The 25,897-nt window shown below is 43.6% G+C and overlaps 1 protein-coding gene across 7 annotated transcripts in view; it reads left to right on the top strand.

Annotated features, from left to right (window-relative positions):
- dhcr7 (7-dehydrocholesterol reductase) overlaps positions 1–25,897 on the top strand; it is a 49,745-nt gene that overhangs the window by 17,247 nt on the left and 6,601 nt on the right. For 6 of the 7 annotated variants that reach the window (XM_048545557.2, XM_048545555.2, XM_048545560.2 and 3 more), the window contains exons 4-7: positions 4,831–4,921; positions 11,224–11,437; positions 14,705–14,909; positions 18,667–18,798. In XM_048545557.2, coding sequence (XP_048401514.1) covers positions 4,831–4,921; positions 11,224–11,437; positions 14,705–14,909; positions 18,667–18,798 — 642 coding nt within the window. The remainder of the gene's footprint in view (positions 1–4,830; positions 4,922–11,223; positions 11,438–14,704; positions 14,910–18,666; positions 18,799–25,897) is intronic. The other variant, XM_059652196.1, reaches the window with a different exon arrangement.

Genomic DNA, 25,897 nt, shown 5'->3' with positions numbered 1-25,897 from the left:
ATGGTACCCATGAAGCTATCAAGCTGTTGTAAAACGCCGGGTGCCATTCTTGTTAGTCTGGCTTATATGTGACTCCCAACACAAAGCAATGGGGTTGATATTTATCTTTGTTTTAATTCATTCATGAAAAGTGGGAATCACTGGATGTGTCAGCATTTAGTGCCCACCCCTAATTGCCCTGCAGCAGGTGCTGGTGTGCTGCTTTCTTGAACTGCTGCTGTCTTTGAGATGTAGGTACTTCCACAGTGCTGTTCGGGAGGGAGTTTCAGGATTTTGACCTAGTAACGGTGATGGAATGGTATATACCGCAAGTCAAGAATGTATATAACTTGGACAGGAACTCACAGGGGGATGTGTTTCCATGCATCTGCTGCCCAAGTCCTTCTAGATCTTAGAGGTTGCAAGTTTGGAAAGTGATGTTCATGTATCCTAGGTGAGTCACTTCACTGCATCTTGTAGACAGCCCATACAATTGCTACTATGCATTGGTGGTAGAGGGAGTAAATGTTGTTCGTAAATGGTGTGTTAGTCATGGCAGGTGCTTTATTCTCGTTGGTGTCAAGCTTCTTGAGTATTGTTAGAGCTGCAGGCATCCAGGCAAATGGAGAGTAATCTATCTTACTCCCGACTTGTGCCTTGCAGATAACAGATAAGCACTAGGGAGGTAGGTAGTGAGTTAGTCGCCACAGAATTCCTAGCCTCTGACTTGGTATTGTAGTCACAGTATTTTATTGGCTGCTTTGGTTCAGTTCAGATTTTCGGTCAATGGTAACTCTCCGGATTTGACAGTGGGAAATTCAGCAATGCCAATACCATTGAACGTCAAGGGATGTTGTTGGTTAGAGACAGTCATTGCCTAGCACCTGAGTGGTATTCCATGCTACTTGTTAGTGCAAACCTGGATGTTGGCCACCCAAAAGCTGTTACAACCAGGTGAGGAGGGAAGAATCGATTACCTTCTTTCAACCTCTTTGGTTGATTGCAACAAAAATTTGTTATTTATAGCACAAGGCTAAACCTTGCTGAACTAAAACTGCAGTTACCCAATGCTGATACCGAATCAGTAAGGAGCCAATTACAAGGATTTCTTGAATGAAAGAAAGAGCAATTTTACTATCTGCTCAACCCAAGAAAAAATGATAAAGAAATAAAGTTAAACACCTCCAGGCACAAAGTCAAGATTATGTCCAGTACAGAAGGAAGATAAAATATACATGCATTTTAAAGTCCTTACAGTGTTTTTGAGTTGTAAAGTTTTTAAATGAGACCACAGTTGTTTAATTGGTGTCTTCAGTCATCAGCAATATGGAATATTTTAGTTGCTTTTTGAATTCTCAAGGTTTTGATGTTTCTGTTTAATCAGCTTTGTTACTGGTCACTTTTAATTCTTAAGAGGCCAAGTGAACACTTCCTCCGTGATAATGGGAACTGCAGGTGCTGGAGAATCCAAGATAACAAAGTGTGGAGCTGGATGAACACAGCAGGCCAAGCAGCATCTCAGGAGCACAAAAGCTGACGTTTCGGGCCTAGACCCTTCATCGGATGAAGGGTCTAGGTCCGAAACGTCAGCTTTTGTGCTTCTGAGATGCTGCTTGGCCTGCTGTGTTCATCCAGCTCCACACTTTGTTATCTTGAACACTTCCTCCAGCTGGTTTCCACTTGACAGGTCAAAAATCCATATACCTGCTCTGCTAAAAGTAGTTTCCTGAAATACAAAGATAGTAGGAACTGCTGATGCTGGAGAATCTGAGACAACAAGGTGTAAAGCTGGATAAACACAGCAGGCCAAGCAGCATCAGAGGAGTAGGAAAGCTGACATTTTACGTCTGGGCCCTTCTTCAGAAAGTCATTTTCTGAAGAAGCGTCCAGACCCAAAACATCAGCTTTCCTGCTCCTCTGACACTGCCTGGCCTGCTGTGTTCATCCTGCTCTACACCTTGTTGTCCAGATTCTCCAGCATCTGCAATTCCTGCTATCTCTGAAGCAAGAGATCCTCTGTCAAGTTTGTAGGTTAGGAGCACTGGGCAACAGATCAACTTTGTGGTCTCAACTGTGAAGAGCTATATGCATGTGAGAAAGAGGAACAATAAGTGACTAAAGGTTGTGTGATGAAAATAATGCCTCTGTAAAGCTCTTTCAAAATTACAGAACTTGGTTCAGACTGTTGACATCACCCCATGGTTGGACAGAACTTGAAGCATTGGTTCCTCTCTAGCTTGGACACACCACATGTACAGCAACACACAAATAGATACAAACACGTATGCACATGCATGCACATAGAAGCACACGTACACACACAAACGGGCATGAACACACACAAAGGCACACACTCTCTCTCTCCCTGTTTTCACTCTGTGCTGTTTTTTTTCACAGTCATCTACAATGTGGTGAAGTGCTTGAACTGGTCAACCACAGACTGTTTCTTTCTGAGCACATGCTGTGGCTTTTAAAAATATTTTTTTCAAATGCATTGTTAAATATTCTGACACACAACTATCAAATATTGTTTCCAGTTTTTACATTGATGAAGTAGAATTGGGACAAGGACTGTTGATTCACTGAGTCTTTAAACATTGCCATGGAGACTCTGCCATCACTTCGGGGAGCTTGTCCCTCAGAGAAATCACAGCAATGTCACACCATTTCCTCACGTGCCTCGTCTCTGTAGTCACAGGATATACTGAGTCAGCCAAAATCTGCTAGCACTGTTTGTTTCATTTGAGCGCAGAGGAATGCACTGTAAAAAAACATGGAATATATAAATATATTGTAAAAACTAATCTCTCAGAAATCCCGGCATGAGCTGCATTCAGAAGTTCCAGCACACAAATCTGCATAGTCAAAGGCTGAGACACCTGCATTTATCTACGTGAATATAACCTTTACTTCAAACAAGCAAGTTTTTTTTATTGAGCTATTTTTTTCAAATATGATCCAATGCATAAATAGGCTTCCATGGCTGTTGTGATGAGGCACATTTAAGCATACAATATTATTGTGATTACTTTCCATGTGACTCTGTCCCTGCCTTCACAAGAAACATTGCTCGGCTGATCCCATCCTCTCAGTGGGAAACTGGCCTTACAATTGCTAAAACCAGTAGTTTGCTAAATGACTTTGCAAACTTTATCCAGAGAGTGTGGTTCTAGTAGTGCAATTGGATAGCACATGGTTAGCGCAGACTGAATGGGTTGAATGGCCTCCTTCTGTGGAGTAACTAGTCAATAATTGTATGACCACAGCAAGGAAGGTATGCTTAACTGAATTCCAGTTCTAATCTTACCAGCAAAGCATCACATCAAACATAGGCTGCGAGCCATTAACTGTGAGTGGCATTGGATGAACCAGGGCTATTTTTAATCTTTCTGTGTTTAATAAACAAGAATAAAGAAGGCCCTGATAATGTCAAATGTATCAACTGCAGGTTAGAATAGAATTCTTTATCAAACAAGAGGTGCTGTTTCGTCGCTTGATTCGGAAGAATTGCATTTGAATTGAGCCAACTACCAGATAACCAGTTGTACACTTACCATGACCGCCAAACATAAAATGTCTGAGATGTTCAACTGCTTTGAGCACATTTTATTGGGCATTAAGTGGCATTCTAAGGATCCAATTTGTTGTACAGGAAGTCCACAAACATTGCAGGCTTCAAGTGGTATCAAGAAACCCTAGCTAGAGTCTTTGGGAATCAGGGGAAAATCTCTCTGCTGGTTGGAGCCATTCCTGGCACACAACAAGATGGTTGTGGCTATTGGAGGTCAGTCGTCTGATTTCTAAGACATCTCTGTAGGAGTTCCTCCAGATAGTGTTCCAGGCTCAACCATCTTCAGCTGCTTCATCAATGATGTTCCCTCCAGCAGAAGTGGAAACAGTGTTCAGCGTCATTTGCAAGGGCAGCACGGTGGCTCAGTGGTTAGCACTGCAGCCTCACAGCGCCAGGGACCTGGGTTCGATTCCAGCCTCGGGTAACTATCTGTGTGGAGTTTGCACATTCTCTCCATGTCTGTATGGGTTTCCTCCGGGTGCTCCGGTTTTCTCCCACAGTCCAAAGATGTGCAGACTAGGTGGATTGGCCATGTTAAATTGCCCATAGTGTTCAGGGATGTGTGGGTTATAGGGAGATGGGATGCTGGGTGGGATGTTTCAAGGGGCGGTGTGGGCTTGTTGGGCCGAAGGGCCTGTTTCCACACTGTAGGGAATCTAATCTAATCTAATCTAATCTAATCAGAGAAGTATTTCTGAAGAAGGGTCCGGACATGAAACGTCAGCTTTCCTGCTCCTCTGATGCTGCTTGGCTTGCTGTGTTCGTCCAGCTCTGCACCTTGTAAATCAGAATCAATCTGCTTTGTCTGAAATCTGGCAGCCAATGGCCAATCAGCATTCTCCTTGGCAATGCCTCTACCAATCAGTATCCGCATGCTAATCAATCAGCACTCAACCACATTATAAATTTTGGTTTTTCTATTTATTAGAATTCTCGCGATGTTTCATCTTCCACTGATCAGGATATATGAAACAAAATGTCAAACATCTTTTCGCTGCAATGGTTAATTTCTGTATTACCAAATAACTAAATTGTCAATTATTAATTGTTATCAGCAAACTTAAGAATGCATATGATTGTGGGTACATCTGAATGACAGTTCCAATTCATAGTGCAGCCATTTGGAAGCAGTATGTTAATATCTCCCCTTCACCTCTGCTTGCCCAGCCCACTCTGAGAAGACTTTCAGGTGATATGATTAAATCTTCTTAAATTAGTCCATTCAAATGGGTTTGTTGCTGATTATGAAGACACTTTTTGTTCTGTGCTTGTATTTTCAGGTGTTTTTGTACATGTGTGCCCCTGATATTTGTCACAAGTTGATACCGGGCTATGTTGGTGGAGTACAAGATGGAGCATGCACACCTGCAGGTGAGTGAAATTTTGCAATTTGTTTTTAACCCCAGAAGAAAACATCCCAACTGCTTTGTTTTGAAAAATCGTAGATAGCAACAGGGATGAGGAAAATGGTCATTGTGGTGGAATAAACCTATATGATTCCTCTTTATTCTAAACTTTAGCCTGATTGCCTTAAACACATTTCCACTTGACCTAGTACCTGTAATGTAAAGTTTGCTTTTCATAACATCTACTAACCATTTGAATGTGAAAGGAATTTACTTGTATCTAAAACAGATTCTTGCATTTTTATGTGCCAGATTCTCAAAGTGCACTAATGTATAGAATAAGGTCAAAGAGTTGTACAGCATTTAAACAGACCCTTTGGCACAACTCGTCCGCACCAACCAGACATCCTAAACTGATGTATTCCATTTGCCAGCATTTGGCCCATATCCCTCTTAAACCCTCCTTATTCACGTACCCCAGCCAGTGTACAAAGTTTGTAATTGTAGCGACCGCTGTTACTTCCTCTGGCAGCTTGTTTCTTACAAGCACCACCCTCTGCATGAAGAAGTTGCTCCTCAGGTCCCTTTTAGATCTTTCCCCTCTCAGCTTAAACCTGTGCCCTCTAGTTTTGGACTCTCCTACCCTAGGAACAAGACCTTGCCTGTTTATCCTATCCATGCCCCTCATGGTTTTATAAACCTTATCATGGGCCGAAGGGCCTGTACTGTGCTGTACTGTTCTATATTCTGTGTTCCATGTTCTATTCTAAGGACATCCCTCAGACTCCAATGTTCTAGGGAAATTAGCCCCAGCCTGTTCAGCCTCTCCCTATAGCTCAAACCGTCCAGTTCCAGCAACATCTTTGTAGATCTTTTCTGAACCCTTTCAAGTTTAACAACATCTTTCCCACAGCAGGGAGACTGGAATTGAATGCAATATATTCTGACCCTATTTTGATTGCATGCCAGATAACAAAGAGTGCATTAACATATCTGGATTTCTGGACAAGTTGTTGGGACAACTGGGAGGAATAAAACATGTCTGATCTTCCTCTTGGTGGAATAATAAGGCCTGCAGGAGTAGGCATGGGTGGGATGGAGTGAAGGTTTCTGGGTTAAAGCTCAGGGTGATTCTGGTTATGTCGATTAAGATCATTGCCCTTAATGGTCAAGTGCTAAGTTGCTGTCTTAAAAATAATCAGACTATTTAAAGATGCAGCTTCCAACACCTGTGCGACCCTTCAAGAAGTGGTTCCACACTTTGGCATTCCCATAACTAGCTGCAGGTTTATATTTACGTTTTCTTCCCAACTGGGTGGTATGGGGCCCTGTGTTTTGCACTCCAGCCTCACTGTGCCAGGGACCTGGGTTCGATTTCAACCTTGGATGAGTTTCTGTGTGGACTTTGCATGTTCTCCCCTGGTCTGCATGGGTTTTCTCCCACTGTCCAAGATGTGCAGGTTAGATGGATTAGTCATTACAAAAGGATAGGTTGAGTCTAAGTGAGTGCAGACTTGATGTGCCAAATGGCCCGCTTCCATATTGTAGGGAAGTCAGCAGGAATCCAAGAATCAATTGGATTGATTTGAATGGGGATTGCCTAGAGCCATTCCTTTCGTCATCCTTTCAGTGATGAAGCTCAGAAGACAACACCACGACATATATTGGGATGGGGCCGAAACGGATCTTTGAGATCACACATTGACACTTATCAGCTGATTATTGTTGGTATAAAACCCTTCCCTTGTATACTGTTAACCATGACTCTTTGTGGCCTCTGGAGTCGAATGGTTGTGGATTCAGAGAGCAGAGCCCTGAAACACAGGCTGACACTCGTGATCAGTTTCACAGGGAACTGCGCTGCACAAGATGCTGAATTTCAGAGTCGTCAAAACAAATCCCTCTCTGCTTTCTGGACTGAAAGATCCTATGGCAGTATTTCAAAGAACAGGAGATCCCCAGTGTCCTGGTTAATGTCCAACCATTACCTAATGTAAGGAGAAGAGAATATCTGGTTATTTTCACATTGCTGCTCCCCGGAGGTTTTTAAAATTATTTGCTGGGACATGGGTGTCACTGGCTGGGTCAGCATTGATTGGTCATTGCTAGTTTGCTGTGTACCAACTGGATGCCACATATCCAACGACAGTGACAGAATCTCAAAAGTATTTAGTTGGATGCAACATCTGAAGGCCATGAAATCCACAGCTGACTGACGCCTTTACTTTGGGAAACATTTGATAAACTGCCACATGTTAGGCCACTTTATAAGATGAGAAAATGGTGTTGAAGGTAGTATGTTAGCATGGTTAGAGGCTTGGCTAACCGATAGATGAGAAGCATATTTTCAGGACAGACCCTGAAGCTGGCGAGTGCAGGGACTATAGCTTCTACATTATGTATTCATGACTTGGCTGAAGAAAATTAATGTGCTATAGTCAAGTTTGCAGATGACACAAAATAAGTGGGAAAGCAAATGATGAGGATGACAAAGAAGAGTTTGCAGAGGGCTAAGGACATGTTAAGAAGATATGCAAAAGCTTAGCAAATGGAATGTAATGTGGGAAAATGTGAGGCTATGCGCATTGGTGGGAGGAATAAAGGAGCTGAAAATGATTTAATTGCAGCAAGACTGCAGAAAGCTACAGCACAGGGGGATTTGGGATCCCTGGGCATGAATCACAAGAAGCTAACAGCCACGTTCAGCAGGTAATCAGGAAGGCAAATGGAATGATGGCCTTTCTTTCAAGGTGGCTCAGTGGTTAGCACTGCAGCCTCAGCGCCAGGGACCCGGGTTCAATTCCAGCCTCGGGTAACTGACTGTGTGGAGTTTGCACATTCTCCCAGTGTCTGCTTGGGTTTCCTCCAGGTGCTCCGGTTTCCTCCCACAGTCCAAAGATATGCAGGCTAGGTGGATTGGCCATGCTAAATTGCCCGTAGTGTTCAGGGGTGTATGGGTTATAGGGGGATGGTTCTGGGTGGGATGCTTCAAGGGGGGGTGTGGACTTGTTGGGCTGAAGGGCCTGTTTCCACACTGTAGGGAATCTGATCATATAATAGGGAAGTTTTGCAAAAACTAGACAAGGCACTAGCTAGAGCAGAGCTGAAATACTTTGAACAGTTTAGATGCTTTATCTAAAGAAAGCCACACTGGCATTGGAGGTGGTACAGAGAAGGTTCACTCGGTGATCCCAGCTGTGAAGGGACTGTTTTATGTCGAGACGTTGAGTAGGTTGGGCCTGTATTCATTAGAGTTTAGAAGGACGAGAGGTGACCTGATTGAAAAACACGAGATCCTTAGGGGCTTGACAGGGTAGATATGGAAAGGGTGTTTCCCCTTGCAGAACAGTCTAAGTTCAGAGGGTATTGTCTCTGAAGAAGGGGTCACCCATTTAAGACAGAGATGAGAAATTTCTTCGCTTAGAGGACAGAAAGTCTGTGGAATTCTTTACAACAGAAGATTTACAGGCTGGATGCTGAAGTATATACGAGGCTGAGATGGACAGACACTTTTAATCAGGAAGGATAATAATAGCTACGGGAAAAGGCAGGAAAGTGGATGGAGGATTATCAGAATAATCATAATCTGGTGTGGATTGTGGAGCAGACTCCATGGGCTGAATGGCCTATTTCTGATACAGCACCTTGTGATATTTCAGATAATATCCACAGGAAATTCTGTTTGAATTCTTCTTGAACGAGCAGCGCAGAACTCTGCAACAGAAGTCAGGAATACCCCTATATTAGGAACTTTGCTTTGAAATTGTGGCCTGGTGCCCACCAGAGACAATGGCTTCCTCTCTTTTGCTCTTACCATAGAATCCCTGCAGTGCAAATAGAGGTCATTCAGTACTTTGAATCTGCACTAACCCTCAAAAGAGCATCACACCCAGACCCAACCTATCCCCCCTACTTACAATGGCTAATCCACCTAACTTGCACATCCCTGGACACTATAGGCAGTTTAGAATGGCCAATCCATCTAACCTGCATGTCTTTGGACTGTGGGAGGAAACTGGACAAAATCCATGCAGACACAGGGAGAATGTGCGAACTCCACACAGACAGTCACCCGAAGCTGGGATCGACAGGAATTGTCTACAGGAATAGTGCCAGAAGACTGGAGGATAGCAAATGTGGTTCCTCTGTTCAAAAGGGGAGTGGAGACAACCCTGGTAATTATAGACCAGTGAGCCTTACTTCGGTTGTTGGTAAAGTGTTGGAAAAGGTTATAAGGGATAGGATTTATAATCATCTAGAAAAGAATAATTTGACTCAGGATAGTCAGCATGGTTTTGTGAAGGGTAGGCCATGCCTCACAAACCTTATTGAGCTCTTTGAGAAGGTGACCAAACAGGTAGATGAGAGTAAACCGGTTGACGTGGTGTATATGGATTTCAGCAAGGCGTTCGATAAGGTTCCCCACAGTAGGCTATTGTACAAAATGCGGAGGAATGGGATTGTGGGAGTTATAGCAGTTTGGATCAGAAATTGGCTAGCTGAAAGAAGACAGAGGGTGGTGGATGATGGGAAATGTTCATCCTGGAGAGCAGTTACTAGTGGTGTACCGCAAGGGTCGGTGTTGGGTCCACTGCTGTTTGTCATTTTTATAAATGACCTGGATGAGGGCGTAGAAGGATGGGTTAGTAAATTTGCGGATGACACGAAGGTCGGTGGAGTTGTGGATAGTGACGAAGGATATTGTAGGTTACAGAGAGACATAGATAAGCTGCAGAGCTGGGCTGAGAGGTGGCAAATGGAGTTTAATGCAGACAAGTGTGAGGTGATGCACTTTGGTAGGAGTAATCGGAATGCAAAGTACTGGGTTAATGGTAAGATTCTTGGTAGTGTAGATGAGAGAGAGAGACCTGTGTCCATGTACACAGATCCTTGAAAGTTGCCACCCAGGTTGACAGGGTTGTTAAGAAGGCAACAGTGTCTTAGCTTTTATTAATAGAGGGATCGAGTTCCGGAACTAAGAGGTTATGCTGCAGCTGTACAAAACTCTGGTGCGGCCGCACTTGGAGTATTGCGTACAGTTCTGGTCACCGCATTATAAGAAGGAGGTGGAAGCTTTGGAAAGGGTGCAGAGGAGATTTACTAGGATGTTGCCTGGTATGGAGGGAAGGTCTTACGAGGAAAGGCTGAGGGACTTGAGGCTGTTTTCATGAGAGAGAAGGATGTTGAGAGGTGACTTAATTGAAACATATAAAATAATCAGAGGGTTAGATAGGGTGGATAGGGAGAGCCTTTTTCCTAGGATGGTGACGGCGAGCACAAGGGGGCATAGCTTTAAATTGAGGGGTGAAAGATATAGGACAGATGTCAGAGGTAGTTTCTTTTCTCAGAGAGTAGCAAAGGTATGGATTGCTTTGCCTGCAATGGTAGTAGATTCGCCAACTTTAAAATACATTTAAGTCATCATTGGACAAGTATATGGACGTACATGGAATAGTGTAGGTTAGATGGGCTTGAGATCGGTACGACAGGTCGGCACAACATCGAGGGCCGAAGGGCCTGTACTGTGCTGTTATGTTCTATGAACCTAGGCCCCTGGTGCTGTGAAGCAGCAGTGCTAACCACTGAGCCATCTTCCCAACCCCATACCTTCAGGGACATCATTACATACATGAACCTTTACAATATAGGTTCTTTAACTGAAACCAAACTCCATTAATTGTCTTTGTGGGATTTAAATCCATTTCTTAAGGAGAATTATCCTGACATCTGATCTGAATTTCTAGCTGTCCTGATAAAACTTGGGCACGGGGTCTGTGACCAAATCACACTGAGGTAGTTCACGGCTTAATGACACTCCTTGTTGGTTAATGTCAAAGTGACCCATTCTTCAGCTTTCCAAACCCTGGATCCCTTCCAAAGTCACTTGGGCCTCTCCAGCTTTCTCTCTTACTGCTTCCTCCTGTAAGGGACTCCTTATAATCTGCAATAGTGATAATGGGAACTGCAGATGCTAGAGAATCCAAGATAACAAAGTGTGGAGCTGGATGAACACAGCAGGCCAAGCAGCATCTCAGGAGCACAAAAGCTGACGTTTCGGGCCTAGACCCTTCATCCTAACTTTTTCCAAATCTTTGCTCATATCCCTTTATAATAGTATAAATTCCTAATATCTTTATTTGTGGTTTAATGTCAGATCTTGCTTGTTACTGCTCTGTGAGCCTTGTTGCAACATGAAACATCTCACCTAAATGCAAGATGTTATTTGTTTGACTCTGTTTGAGAAAGATTGAGATGAAGATTATTGTAATATTTTCAGAGGTGTTTTCAAAAGACCAAGAACCTTAAAAAAGAATATTCACTCAACAGGTCTAATCAATAAATATGAGGTCAATGGACTACAAGCATGGATTATTACCCACATGCTCTGGTTTGCTAATGCCAACTATTTTCACTGGTTTTCTCCCACAATCCTATTTGATCATTGGATTCCTCTGTTGTGGTGTGCCAACATCCTGGGTTATACTGTGGCAACATTTGCTATGATGAAGGCATACTTCTTTCCCAGTAATGCAAATGACTGGTAAGAATTTAATCTATAACAATGCATTGTGGAATTGTTCAATGACAGCCTTGTTCTTGGGTTGTCTCTGTGTTCTTTTTGGTTTATGGGAGGGGTTTATGAAACAATACTGGATTGCCGTGCATGTGTTCCAGCACTTGTCTCCCCTCTCCACAGAGTGCTGTTACCACCCTATTCTTTGTCCTCAGAATTTCTGAACCACTTCCTCATCTCCAAGTTCCTCCTCAAAATTATTTTATTGATGCTAACATTGCTTCCAACTCAGAACTTGGATGAGGTTTTCAAACCTCCCACAGTATTGGCACAACCCTATAGAGAGCCACATGATTGCCTGTGACTCTGCTGCATCACTCCTTTTCCAGATGCTCCATCCTGTCTCCAGCTTTCGACAAGTTTACTTATTCTAATCCAAACCCATTCTTTCGGAGTAGACTCAATGGAAAGAATGGACTACGTCTGCGATATTTTATGATCTTATGGCCGCCCAGCCACACAGGGGCATCAGAGTTTTATTTTGCTCTTAACCTACCCAAATGTACAAAGGCTATCTCTTCTACTAAAATCTACCCATGAACCCAATATTGCCACGTCGCTGCATGGCCTACAATGTAACATACAGCGCAATAAACGGGTGTCGGTCAACAAACAAACATTCAGAGCCACATTGTAGCACATGTAGATCTTGCATCATTTAGAGTCGTACAGCATAGAAACAGGGTCCAACTTGTCTGTGCTGAACATAATCCCAAACTAAACTAGTCCCATATCCCTCCAAACCTTTCCTGTTCAAGCATTTATCCCAAAGTCTTTTAAACATTGTAATTGTATCCACATTCACCACTTTCTCGGAAAGTTTGTTCCACCCTCTGTAAACAGTTTGCCCCTCTTGTCTTTTTTAAATCTCTCCTCTCATCTTAAAAATGTGTCCCCGGTCTTGAAACCCCCCGCCCTAGGGGACAAAACAACTAGCATTAACCCTATCTGTACCCCTCATTATTTTATAAACTTCTATCAGGCCACCTCTCGACCTCCTATGCTCCAATGAAAATGTCCCAGCCTGTCTAGCCTTTCTTTTATAATTCAAACCTTCCATACCTGGCAACATCCTGGTAAATCTCTTCTGAATCCTGTCCAGCTTAATATCCTTCCGGTAACTGAGCGACCAGAACTGGACACAGAAGAGGCTCTATGTGTGGCCAATCACCTCTTCCACATCCTCATGGTGTGCCTTGGTGACTTGATCTGTACCCATGGGACCAACTTTCACAAGAATGGTGATGAGAGACCTCCACTAAATCTCACGAATCTCTTGCAACCCCTGTTACCTTGACAATGTTGGACTGTTTGTCCCACACGTAAATCTGAAAGGGTTTTCTCCAGAGCTGCTTGCAGTTTAATTCAAAATAGAAAATGTTGGACAGTGTCAGACAGTTAGGTAACATTGTGGATGGAAACACTGAAACTGTAAAGCCATCTTCTTCTGTTCTGCTGAAAGTTCCTAGAATTCTCACTTTGCATTTCAAACATCCAGCATATTCTGAGAAACAGAAGTCAATCACTCAGCCCCACTGCACACCCCAAAGCTGTTCCAACTTATCAAGGCAGGTCTATAAGTTAACTCCTTACGCTTGCCTTTTAACTACATTCCTCACTGCAGTCTTCAAAATTGTTTGTTTTGCTTTTTTATCTCCAGTTAAGCAATATTTAAGCTCAGCATTAAGCTGCTTCTGTAACCTGCAGTTACCAGGCGTGGTAGATTGTATACACAGAAATTTTACTACATGACTTCCAGATGCTGTGCCCACTTAGGAATCCTTCATTTAACGTTTCCCCAAATTAAAAATTTGCTTTTTTTTCCCTAATGCACCCTTTTTTTCCCCTCCTGCGTTTGCCCATAGCAGTATCCTAGACATTCTTCTGTAATTGTAGGAGATTCCATGGGAATCCTGGGGTGTTGGCAACTGTAGCCCCACTATCAACATCCCCACAGTGAATCAGATTTTCACAAACCACAGTACTCTGTTCAATCCTGAGCTGAGCTGGACTCTGGATACTTTCAGCTCATTGACTGCTATTTACCCTGCTTTGGGCCATCTGCTGTTGAAACTTTTGTCTGTGCCTTTACAATCCCAGATCTGACAATTCTGATCACCTCCTGGCTGGCTTACCATTGTTAGCCCTTCGGAGAACATCAGCTCCTCGATAACTCTTAAGCCAGAATCTGATTCTGGCAAACTCCTGTTCACCATTCCCTTTTCTCTCATCAGCTTCCAGCACCTCGCAGCTTTAAGTATAAATTCCTCCACCATGTATTGAGATCAGTCCCTAGCCCCTCTCTTTCTTGTATTAGCGACATTCACCAGGATTACAAGCAAGGTAGAGGAGGTGATGCAGTGATATTGTCAAAGGGCAGCTAATTTTGGGACACGGGTTTGAAACCCACCATAGCAGATGATGAAATTTGAATCAATTAAAATTTGAAATTTAAAACAAACATGTAATTGGTGTTAACAGTTGTAAAAACCCATCATTTAGGGAAGAAAACTGCCACCCTTACCTGTTCTGGCCTCCATGTGACTCCAGACCCACTGCAATGTGGTTGACTCTTAACTGCCCTCTGAAATGGCCTGAGCAAGCCAGTAATTTCAAGTTGCAATTGGGGATGAGCAGTAAATGCTTGCACAGCCAGTGATACCTACATCCCAAAAACGAGTGAAAAAAACCCTTCACCCTGTTCCTCCAGCCCACCTGAACCCCCACACGGTACACCCCTGTGTCTTCTCTGCCACTCTGAATCTGGTCTACTGTGTGAGTCCCTCCATCCATTTGCTGTACGTTTCGTAGTCTAATCTTGAGCCATGTTATCCATGCTCCAATTAACTTCCTAAACCCTGTGCTTCCTTAGCTCTTTCAAGGGTGTCCTCTAAGCATTCTCCTAAAGCCTACATCTTTGAACAAATTTTAATTCTGCGCCCCTCAAGAACATTTCCATGTCCACATTTATCCTTGCCCCTCTGAGAAGCACTTTGGACTGTTTCTCTACGCTGAAGGCACTATTGAAATGCATGCTGTTGTTGTAAACAGTGAATCATTAGCATTGGCATTAAGCTGAAGCTTAGTAAACGCACCTCTCTATAACAAATTCACCAGTGAAATGCTAATAAAGAAGGAAATGAGTAGCAATGCAAAAGTGTTGTCGTTATTACACCACTGTGTCTATTGAAGTGGGAAGTACAGCTTTCACACATTTATTCCCTTTTATTTTAGCAAGTTCACTGGAAATTTCTTCTACGATTACATGATGGGAATTGAGTTTAATCCACGGATAGGAGCATGGTTTGACTTCAAGCTATTCTTTAATGGTCGTCCTGGTATTGTGGCATGGACTCTCATTAACCTTTCCTTTGCTGCCAAGCAGCAAGAGCTGTACGGTCAAGTGACAAATTCCATGATCTTGGTGAATGTGCTGCAGGTAATTATATTTTTCTGTTTCCTCGGAAAATCATGAAATAACACAGGAATGTGAGTGGGAACCCTGCAATGGATGACCGTACTGGCAGATAGTAATGTGAAGAAGTAATTAGTTTCAATGGTCTGAGTTGACACAAAAGGCAGAGAGGCAGATTATGATTCTTCTTATAAGAGGAATTCCACAACTACAATTCTTAACAGCTTTTAAAGGGAAGGTAGATGAACATTTGAAAAGGATATGAGGTAGAAGCAAGGGAAATCTTTTCTGAATCTACATGCAGCTGCTTAGCAACTTTATTCCAAAACTAAAACTAATAGGTATGTTAATGTCACCCAGCCGCACCTACCATCATCTCTCAGAAACTGTACACTTTTTCAAATTACTTCTGCACCTTGTGCAACACCTACTATCAGATCAGATTAATTTTATTCCGACTAAATACTAGCAAGGCCAAAGCCATTGTCTGCAGTCCCCGCTACGCCCTCGGCCTGCTTACAATCTTTTTTCCGTATTTGGCTTTGAGTTTAGATTTCAGTCAACACTTACTCTCCATCACCAAGATCAACAACAGCCAGCTCCTGAACCATTGACCAGAAACTGAACTGGGCTAGTCAGTGGTTACAAGAGCAGGTCAGAGCTGGGAATCCTGCAGGGATTAACTCACCACCTGACTCCTCAAAGCCTGTCCACCATCTACAAGGCACAAGTCAGGAGCATGATGGAATACTCCCCACCTGCAGCCCCAACAACACTCAAGACACTTGACACCATAGGGATAAAACAGCCCGTTTAATTGTTAGCACATCCACAGACATTCAGTTTTGACACTACTGAAGCTCAGCACCAGCAGTGAGTACTATCTACAAGACACAGAAATTCACCCTTTAGCCCTTTAGTCTACACCTTCTACGTCGATGACTAGTAACATCTAGAAGGACAAAGGCAGCAGATGCATGGGAACACCATCATTTGCAAGTTTCCCCATCCTGATGTGGAAATATATTACCATTCCTTCAGTGTCATTGGACGTCCCTAACAGTGTTGTGGGTCCACCTACAGCAAATATTTGCAGCAGTTCAAGAAGGCAGCTCACAACCACCTTCTCAAGGGTAATTTGGAATGGACAATACATGCTGGCACATCTATTGAGGTCCACATTCCACAGAGGAATGAAAAATGCATCACTCTTCCGAGTTCATCTGTTGGAAACCTCAGCTGTGCTTTACCATGAGATTTGACAATTCCAGAGTTCTCGCAGGCTGCCTCTCATCCATCAGAGCCTTTATAAATCTACACATGCCAAGCTCTATTCACTCAGCCACCTTATACTGACTCTCAGTCTGAAATTCATACTTTATTGTAAAAGCCTTGATTTCATATCATTATTGGATTCTAATTTTAATCTGTCATGGCATGTGTTGTACCTTGCAAGGCCGGAATTTATTGCTCACCGTTAATTGCCATTGTAGTGAGTGGCTTGCTCAGGCTGTTTCAGAGGGCAGTTAAGAGTCAACCACATTGTTGTGGCTCTGGAGTCACGTGCAGACTAGACTGGCTTCCCCTAAGGAGATTAGTGTGCCAAAAGATAGCATTTTACAGTAATCAATGATAGTTTCACAGTCACCATTACTGACAATACCTTTCAATTCTAGATTTGTAAATTGAATTCAAATTCCATCAGCCATGGTGAGATATAAACCCCATGTCCCCAGGGTATTAGCCTGGGCCTCTGTTTGACTAATCCATTGACCTCACCATTCTGCCACCACCTCCCCTACTCTGTAATATCCTGGGATCCTTGGACATATCTAACCTGACCACCAGTGCATCCTCAATTTTAATTTGTTCACCATTGTTGGCCAGGCCATTCCCCAAGCTCTGGAATTCCTTCCCTAAACCTCCCTATCTCTGTCTCTCCTCTTTGAAGATCATCCTTAAACCTACATTTTTCAATATATAGCCTTATGTACCTTGGTGTCACATATTATTTGATAACCGTGATTGTGAAGCAGCTTGGGAACTTTGAATTTACATGAAAGGTAGACAGGGGGGTTAAAAAGGCATTTAGCCCACTTCCCTTCATTGCTCAGACCTTTGAGTGTAGGAACAAAACGAAGTTGCTGGAAAAGCACAGCCGGTCTAGCAGCATCTGTGAAGGAGAAAACAGAGTTAACGTTTTGGGTCTGGTGACCCTTCCTCAGACGGTCTCTGAGGAAGATCCCTTCTTTGATGAAGGGTCACTGGACCCGAAACATTACCTGTATTTTCTCCTTCACAGATGCTGCCAGACCTGCTGAGATTTTCCAGCAACTTTGACTTTGTTCTAGATGTACAGCATCTGCAGTTCTTTTGGTCTTTCCTTTGAGTGTAGGGGTTGGGACGTCATGTTAAGGTTGTTCAGGACACTGGTGAGGCCTCTTCTGGAGTACCGTGACTAGTTACACAGAACATAGAACTGTAGAGCTCTGGAACGGGCCCTTTGGCCCAAGATATTGTGCCAAACATGGCACCAAATTAAACTAATCCCTTGTGCCTGCTCTTGGTCCATATTCCTCCATTCCTTGCATATTCTTGTGCTAATATAAAAATCTCTGAAATAACCCTATCATATCTGCCTCCACCACCACCACCCCCGGCAGCTTGTTCTAAACCCCTAACACACACTGTGTAAAAAAAAACTTGCCTATCACATATCCTTTGAACTTTGCCCCTCTCACCTTAAATACATGCTCTCTGGTTTCAGAAATTTCAACTCTGGGAAAATGATCTGACCGTCAACCCAATGTACGCATCTCATAATTTTATAGACTTCTACCAAATTTCCCTTTGGCCTCTGTCACTCCAGAGATGACAAGTTCAGGAGAGATTTTGGGGGAGATTTTATTGAGCTGGAGAGCATTTAGAAAAGATTTACCAGGATGTTGCTGGACAGGAGGTTTTGAATTGTAAGGAGAGGCTGGAACCTTTTTCACTGGAGTGTAGGAGGTTGAAGGGTGACCTTATAGAAGTTTATAAAATCATAAGAGGTGAATGGCAGGTGTCTTTACCCTAGGGTGGGGATTTCAAGATGAGGGGGCATATTTACATAAGAACATAAGAAATAGGAGCAGGAGTAGGCCACTGGTCCCATTGAACCTGGTCTGCCATTCAATAATATCATGGCTGATCTTCTCAGCTCCACTTCACCATCCTCTCACCATATATCTTAATTCCTGCACTGTTCAAGAATCATCTGCCTTTGCCTTAAAAACATTCAATGAAGTAGCCTCAACTGCCTCACTGGGCAGGGAATTCCACAGATTCACAACCGTTTGGGTGAAGAAGTTCCTCCTCAGCTCAATCCTGAACCTGCTCCTCCTTATTTTGAGGCTATGTCCCCTAGTTCCAGTATTTTTAAGATGAGGAGGAAGATTTAAAGACATGAGGGGTAATTTTTTTTTACATAGAGAGAAGTTCATGTGCGGAATACGTGTCCAGAGGAAGTGGTAGATGTTTTAGAACATTTAAAAGACATTCAGATAAGTACATGAATAGGAAAGGTTTGGCGTGATACGTCCCAAACACCGGCAGGTGAGATTGGTTTAGATTGAGAACATTGTCGGCATGGACTGGTTGGATGAAATGGTGTTTCCGTGCCGAATGACTCTATTTTACTAAAGGCACTACAGAAATGCAGATCGTTGTTGAATGAAACATGCATGATTTGTTATCAGCTTTTCATGTGACAATTGTAAAATGAATGAATGACTATTTTTAGGCCATTTATGTGCTGGATTTCTTCTGGAATGAAGCCTGGTATCTGAAGACAATTGATATTTGCCATGACCATTTTGGCTGGTACCTGGGTTGGGGAGACTGTGTCTGGCTGCCATATCTTTACACTCTGCAGGTAAAACTGTTTCAACACTTGGATATGAGTAGATACTTTGCTGTCAGCTTTGTTTTCTATGTGCACCTTAATAGGGGAGTTATAGAAGTTCTGAATTATAATTCAAGAAGAATAATAGGCCAGGATTTGAAAACATTCCCCCATTGTGAGCTACAGAGCAGGAATATAGGGCATAGTAGCCCTCACCCCTCATCCCTACAGGTCTGGAACCTGCTTATTGGCCCCTAATAAACTCCCCACCATTCCCACCCCTCGAATTCAGACATTGCCTCCTGCTGAAGCAACTGCCCCTCCCTAGGCCCACACTGCAATGTTAAACATAGTAACATAGAAGAAAGAAGGAGGAGGCTTTCTATCCCCTCGAGCCTTCTCCACCATTCATCACGATCATGGCTGATCGTCCAACTCAATAATCTCCCCATAACCTTCTATCCCATTTGCCCCAAGTGCTGTATCATTTTGGCATGAACTATTTCCTGTGGTAATGAACTCCACAGGCTCACCACTCTCTGGGTGAAGAAATGTCCCTTCATCTCCGTCCTAAATGGCCTACCCTGAATCCTCATACATGACCCCTCATTCCAAATACACCCACCGTCAGGAACATTCTCCCTCCATCTACCCTGTCCAGCCCTGTTAGAATTTTACAAGTCTGTGTGGGATCCCTCCTCGTTCTTCTGATGTCCAGTGAAAACAATCCTAACCAAGTCGGTCTCTCCCCATGAGTCAGAGCCGCCATCCCCAGATTCAGCCTGATAAACCCTTGCTGCACTCCCTCGAGAGCAAGAGCATCCTTCCTCAGAAAGGGAGGCCAAAACTGCACACAGTATTCCAGGCGTAGCCTCACCAAGGCCCTGTATAACTGCAACAACACATCCCTGTTCTTGTACTCAAAACCTCTCGCAAGGAAAGTCAACGTACCATTTCCCATCTTTACCACCTGCTGCACCTGTCTGCTTACCTTCAGCGACTGGTGCTCCCCCTCCCAATTTACAACCATTCGGACAGGAACCTGCCTTCTTGTTTTTGCTTCCAAAATATACTGCATCTACCATTGTTTTGCTCACTCACCCAAACTGTCCACGTCATTCTGAAGGATCTCTGTATCCTCATCACAGTTCACCCTCCCACCCAACTTGGTATCATCAGCAAACTTGGAGATGTTACATTTTGTTCCCTCATCCAAATCATTAATATATGTTGTGAATAGCTGGGGTCCCAGCACTGATCCCTGTGGCACCCCACTAGTTACTGACTGCCAATATGTTAATTGCCCATTAATTCCTACTGTCAGTTTCCTCTCTGCCAACCAGTTTTCTGTGCATCTCAATACACTTTTCCCCCCGTCCCATGTGCTTTAATCTTGCACAATAATCTCTTATGTGGGACTTTGTCAAACGCTTTTTGAAAATCCAAATATACTACATTGACTGGCTCCTCCTTGTAAACTCTACGAGTTACAGCTTCATAGAATCCCAACAGATTTGTCAAGTATGATTTCCCCTTCATTCATCCATACTGACTCTGTCTGATCCTGCCACTACTTTCTAAATGCTCCACATAAAGACCTTGATAATGGATTTGAACATTTTCCCAACTACCGATGTTAGACTTACTGGTCAACAATTCCCTGTTTTCTCTCTGTCTCCTTTTTGAAACATTGGAGTGATAGCAGCTACCCTCCAACCTGCATAGACTGCACCAGACTCGATACAATCTTGGAAGATGACCACCTGTGCATGCACTATTTCCAGAGCCATTTCCTTTAGTGCTCTTGGACATAGATTATCAGACCCTGGGGATTTATCCACCTTCAATCCCATCAATTTGCTCAGCGTCATTTCTCCACTGATATTGATCTGCCTCAGTTCTTCCTTCTCACTAAATCTTGCATTCTCTAATATTTCTGGTATCTGATTTGTGTCTTCTTTTATGATGACAAAACCAAATATGTATTCAGTCGCTCAGCCATTTCTTTGTCTGCTGTTATACATTCCCCATTTCTGTCTGTAGGAGACCTACATTTGTCTTCACCATCTCTTTCTCTTCACATACCTTTAGAAAATCTTCGTGTTAGTCTTTATGTTCCCTGCAAGCTTACTTTGGTATTGTATTTACCCCCTCTCAATCTATGAGGGAGGTGATGGCCTAATGGTATTATTACTGGGCCGTTAATCCAGAGGGCCAAAAAGTGTTCTGGGAACTTAGATTCGAATCCCACCACGGCAGGTGGTGAAATTTGAATTCAATAAAAATACCTGAAATTAAGAATCTAATAATGTCCATGAATCCATTGACAATTATTGGAAAACCCATCTGGTCCAGTAATGTCCATTAGGGAAGGAAACCACCATCCTTACCTGGTCTGGTCTACATGTGACTCCAGACCCACAGCAACATGGTTGACTCTTAACTGCCATCTGGGCAATTTGGGATGGTCAATAAATACTGCCTGGCCAGCGATGCCCTCGATCTGTTAATGAATTTTAAAAAAACCCTTTGTCCTTCTTTGCTGAATTCTAAACTGCTTCCAATCCTCAGACATTATTTTTCACGGCCAATCTGTACACTTATTCCTTGGATTGGACACTATCTCTATCTCTAATTTCCTTTGTAAGCCATTGATTGCCCCTCCTACCCATTTTGCTTTTGGGACAGACAGGAATAAACAGTTGTTGCAGCTTCCCCGTGCATTCCATTAATATTTGCTATTGCCTGCCCACTGTCATCCCTTTAAATGACTCTCCCCAATCTATCAAGGCCAACTAACGTTACATGTCCTCATTGTTTCCTTCATTAAGACTCAGCGCTGTAATCTCCGAATCAATTATCTCACCCTCCACCTTGATAAAAACATGTTATGGTCACTAATCCCCAAAGGGTCTCTCACAGCTAGATTAGCAATGATTCCCTTCTCATTACGCAGCACCCAGATGGCCTGCTGTCTAGTTGGTTCCTTCACATATTTGTCAAGAAAACCATCCCATATACACTCCAGGAATTCTACCTCAACAGCATTGTGGCTAATTTGATTTGCCCAATCTATGTGCAGGTTAAAATCACCCATGATCACCAGTATTTCCCTAAACACATGTATCTCTAATTTTCTATTTAATGCCCTTCTCAATGCTATGACACCTAAAAATGTTTTTTACTCCTTGGGTATTTCTCAACTCTACCTATGCAGACTCCACATTGTCAGAGCTAATATCCTTTCTCATTGTTGTTTCTCTTTAACCAGCAGTGCCATTCCACCACATTTTCCCTTTTGCCCATCCTTCCGAAATACTGAATACCCTGGGACATTCAGTTCCCATCCCTGATCACCCTGCAGCCATGTCTCTGTAAACACAATTATATCATACATGTTTAAATCTATCTGCATGATTCGTTCATCCACTTTATTGCAAATGCTCTGCGCAATAAGGCACAAAGCCTTTAAGCTTGTCTTTTTTAACGTTGTTTGTATTGTTCTTATTTTTCTCAATCGCCCTACCCGAATCTAGTCATTGGTTTCTCTGCTTATCGCTTTTCTTATTCCCTGTTCTAGCCGTTGTTTTTGTCCCTGAACCCTCCTTCAGACACCTTACATAGGTTCCCACCCTCTGACATAATAGTTTGAAGCCTCCCCAACTGCTCTAACAAACACACCCCTTAGGACATCAGTACCAGCCCTGCCCAGGTGTAACCTATCCCACTTCCCCAGAACGGGTCCCAATGCCCCAGGAATCCGAAATCCTCCCCCAGTACCACTTTGCAACCACATATTCATCCAGTATATCCTGTCATTTTCGACTCTGACTAGCACGTGGCACCGATGATCATCCTGAGATCACTCCCTTTCAGGTCCAATTTCTTAACTTTCTTCCTATCTCCCTGTATTCTGCTTTTAGGACCTCATCCCTTTTTTGTGCCAATGTGTACCATGACCACTGGTAGTTCGCCCTTCCCCTCCAGAATGTCCTGTACCTGCTCCGAGACATCCTTGACCCTAGTACCAAGGAGGAAAATTACCATCCTGGAGTCTCTTTTACAGTAACAGAAACCCCTGTCCATTCCCCTTACAGTTCAGTCCCTATAACTATTGCCCTCTCACAATTATAACCCCTCCCCTCTGCAACAGAACTGACAGAGCTGCAACAAGTTTGGCTGCTGCTGCTCTCCCCTGAGAGGTCATTCCCTTCAACAATATCCAAAACGGTATGCCTGTTTTGCAGGGGAATGACCACAGGAGATTCCTGCACTACCTGCCAATCTCTCTTGCTCTGTCTGGTGGTCTCCCATTCCCTTCGTGCCTCCAGAGTCTAAGCCTGCGGTGTGACCATCTCTCTATTCAGTTATCCAGTATACTTTCTGCCTCACGGATGCTCCACACTGCCCCCAGCCGCTGTTCCAGCTCTGAAGCTCAGGCTTCCAGGAGCTGTTGCTGAAGACACTCCCTGCAAGCATGCTGACCCAGGGGGACTGGAACTGTGTCGGCCTGCAACATGGAGCAACAGGAACAAACCAAGACTTTGAGCCCACCTGTCATGGTTTATCTCTTTAAATTAAACCTTGGAGAGTACTTTATATTAGATTAAGTCAAATCCAGTTGACTGTGGCCCTTCTTTCCTGGTCCATGTACTACCCCATGAGATTAGAAGCCAAAAGAAAGTACCAAAGCCACAGAGGTTGTGAGGACGTCCCTGCCTTTCCCACTACTCACCAATCAGCTCTCTCCCTTGCAGTCACCTGCAGCAGGACAAGACCACTCACTTTCCCTTGCTTTGTGACCTTCGCTTTTTTTTTGGTTGGAGAAGGAGGGAGGGAGGGATGGAAACACTGAAGTAATGTTTGGGGTTTAACTGTCCCTTGACAACACTCCCTCCACAAACCACTGTTTGATAGAAAAATATAAGTTGCTGGAAAAGCTCAGCAAGTCTGGCAGCATCTGCGAAGAAAAAAATCAGAGTTAACATTTCCAGTCTGGTGACCCTTCCTTGGAACTGATGGTAGCTGGCAAAACTTTGGTTTATGCGCAGAAGATAGGGAGGTATTTGGTGGTGCTGACTGCACCAATGCAAATATGCATCCCAACTGCCAATCAGCATTGTTGCAACTCTCTGCTGGACAGACAATAGACAATAGGTGCAGGAGTAGGCCATTCAGCCCTTCGAGCCAGCACCACCATTCATTATGATCATGGCTGATCATCCACAATCAGTATCCTGTTCCTGCCTTATCCCCATAACCCTTGATTCCACTATCTTTAAGAGCTCTATCTATCTCTTTCTTGAAAGCATCCAGAGAGTTGGCCCCCACTGCCTTCTGGGGCAGAGCATTCCATGTATCCACCACTCTCTGGGTGATGAAGTTTCTCCTCAACTCTGTTCTAAATGGCCTATGCCTTATTTTTAAACTGCGTCCTCTGGTTCTGGACTCACCCATCAGCAGAAACATGTTTCCTGCCTCCACAGTGTCCAATCCCTTAATAATCTTATACGTCTCAATCAGATCCCCTCTCATCCTTCTAAACTCAAGTGTATACAAGCCCAGTCGCTCCAATCTTTCAACATATGATAGTCCCACCATTCCGGGAATTGACCTTGTGAACCTACACTGCACTCCCTCAATAGCAAGAATGTCCTTCCTCAAATTCGGAGACCAAAACTGCACACAATATTCCAGGTGCGGTCTCACCAGGGCCCTGTACAGCTGCAGAAGGACCTCTTTGCGCCTATACTCAATTCCTCTTGTTATGACGGCCAGCATGCCATTAGCTTTCTTCACTGCCTGCTGTACCTGCATGCTTGCTTTCATTGACTGATGTACAAGAACACCTAGATCTCATTGTGCTTCCCCTTTACCTAACTTGACTCCATTGAGATAGTAATCTGCCTTCCTGTTCTTGCCACCAAAGTGTATAACCACACATTTATCCACATTAAACTGCATCTGTCATGCATCCGTCCACTCACCTAGCCTGTCCAAGTCACCCTGTATTCTAATAACATCAAAGAAACAAAGAAACCTACAGCACAGGAACAGGCCCTTCGGCCCTCCAAGCCTGCGCTGATCGAGATCCTCTGTCTAACCTGTCATCTATTTTCTAACAGTCTGTGTCCATTTGCTCCCTGCCCATCCATGTACTTGTCCAAATATATCTTAAAAGACGCTAACATATCTGCGTCTACCACCTCCGCTGGCAACGCGTTCCAGGCGCCCACCAACCTCTGTGTAAAGAACTTTCCACGCATATCTCCCTTAAACTTTCCTCCTCTCACTTTGAACTCATGACCCCTAGTAATTGAGACCCCCATTCTGGGGAAACATCCTCCTCACATTTCACACTGCCACCCAACTTTGTGTCATCAGCAAACTTGCTAATATTACTTTTAATGCCTTCGTCTATATCATAAATGTATATCGTAAACAGCTGCGGTCCCAGCATCGAACCTTGTGGTACCCCACTGGTCACTGCCTGCCATTCCGAAAGGGACCTGTTTATCACTACTCTTTGCTTCCTGTCAGCCAGCCAATTTTCAATCCAACTCAGTATTTTGCCCCCAATACCATGTGCCCTCATTTTGTTCACCAATCTCCTATGCGGGACTTTATCAAAGGATTTCTGAAAGTCCAGGTACACTACATCCACTGGCTCTCCCTTATCCATCTTCATAGATACATCCTCAAAGAATTCCAGAAGATTAGTCAAGCATGATTTTCCCTTCGTAAATCCATGCTGACTCTGACCTATTCTGTTACTGCTATCCAAATGAGTCGTAATTTCATCTTTTAAAATTGACTCCCGCATCTTTCCCACCACTGACATCAGGGTAACCGGTCTGTAATTTCCTGTTTTGTCTCTCCCTCCTTTCTTGAAAAGTGGGACAACATTTGCCACCCTCCAATCCACAGGAACTGATCCTGAATCTATAGAACCTTGGAAAATAATTACCAACGCGAACCACCTCCTTAAGTACCCTGGGATGCTGACGTCCTCCTGGTAATGGTGACTACACCAATGCAAATCTTCACCCCGACCACCAATCAGCATCTTCACAGCCCAATTACTGTCCCCTTAGAGAATTTAAGTCTCAGCTGCTGGGAGTTACCCAGT

The sequence above is a fragment of the Stegostoma tigrinum genome, chromosome 17, assembly GCF_030684315.1.
Source record: "Stegostoma tigrinum isolate sSteTig4 chromosome 17, sSteTig4.hap1, whole genome shotgun sequence".
Classification (NCBI taxonomy): Eukaryota; Metazoa; Chordata; class Chondrichthyes; order Orectolobiformes; family Stegostomatidae; genus Stegostoma; species Stegostoma tigrinum.
The sequence above is the reverse complement of the archived record's forward strand: the minus strand, read 5'-3'. Positions and strand labels throughout refer to the sequence as shown.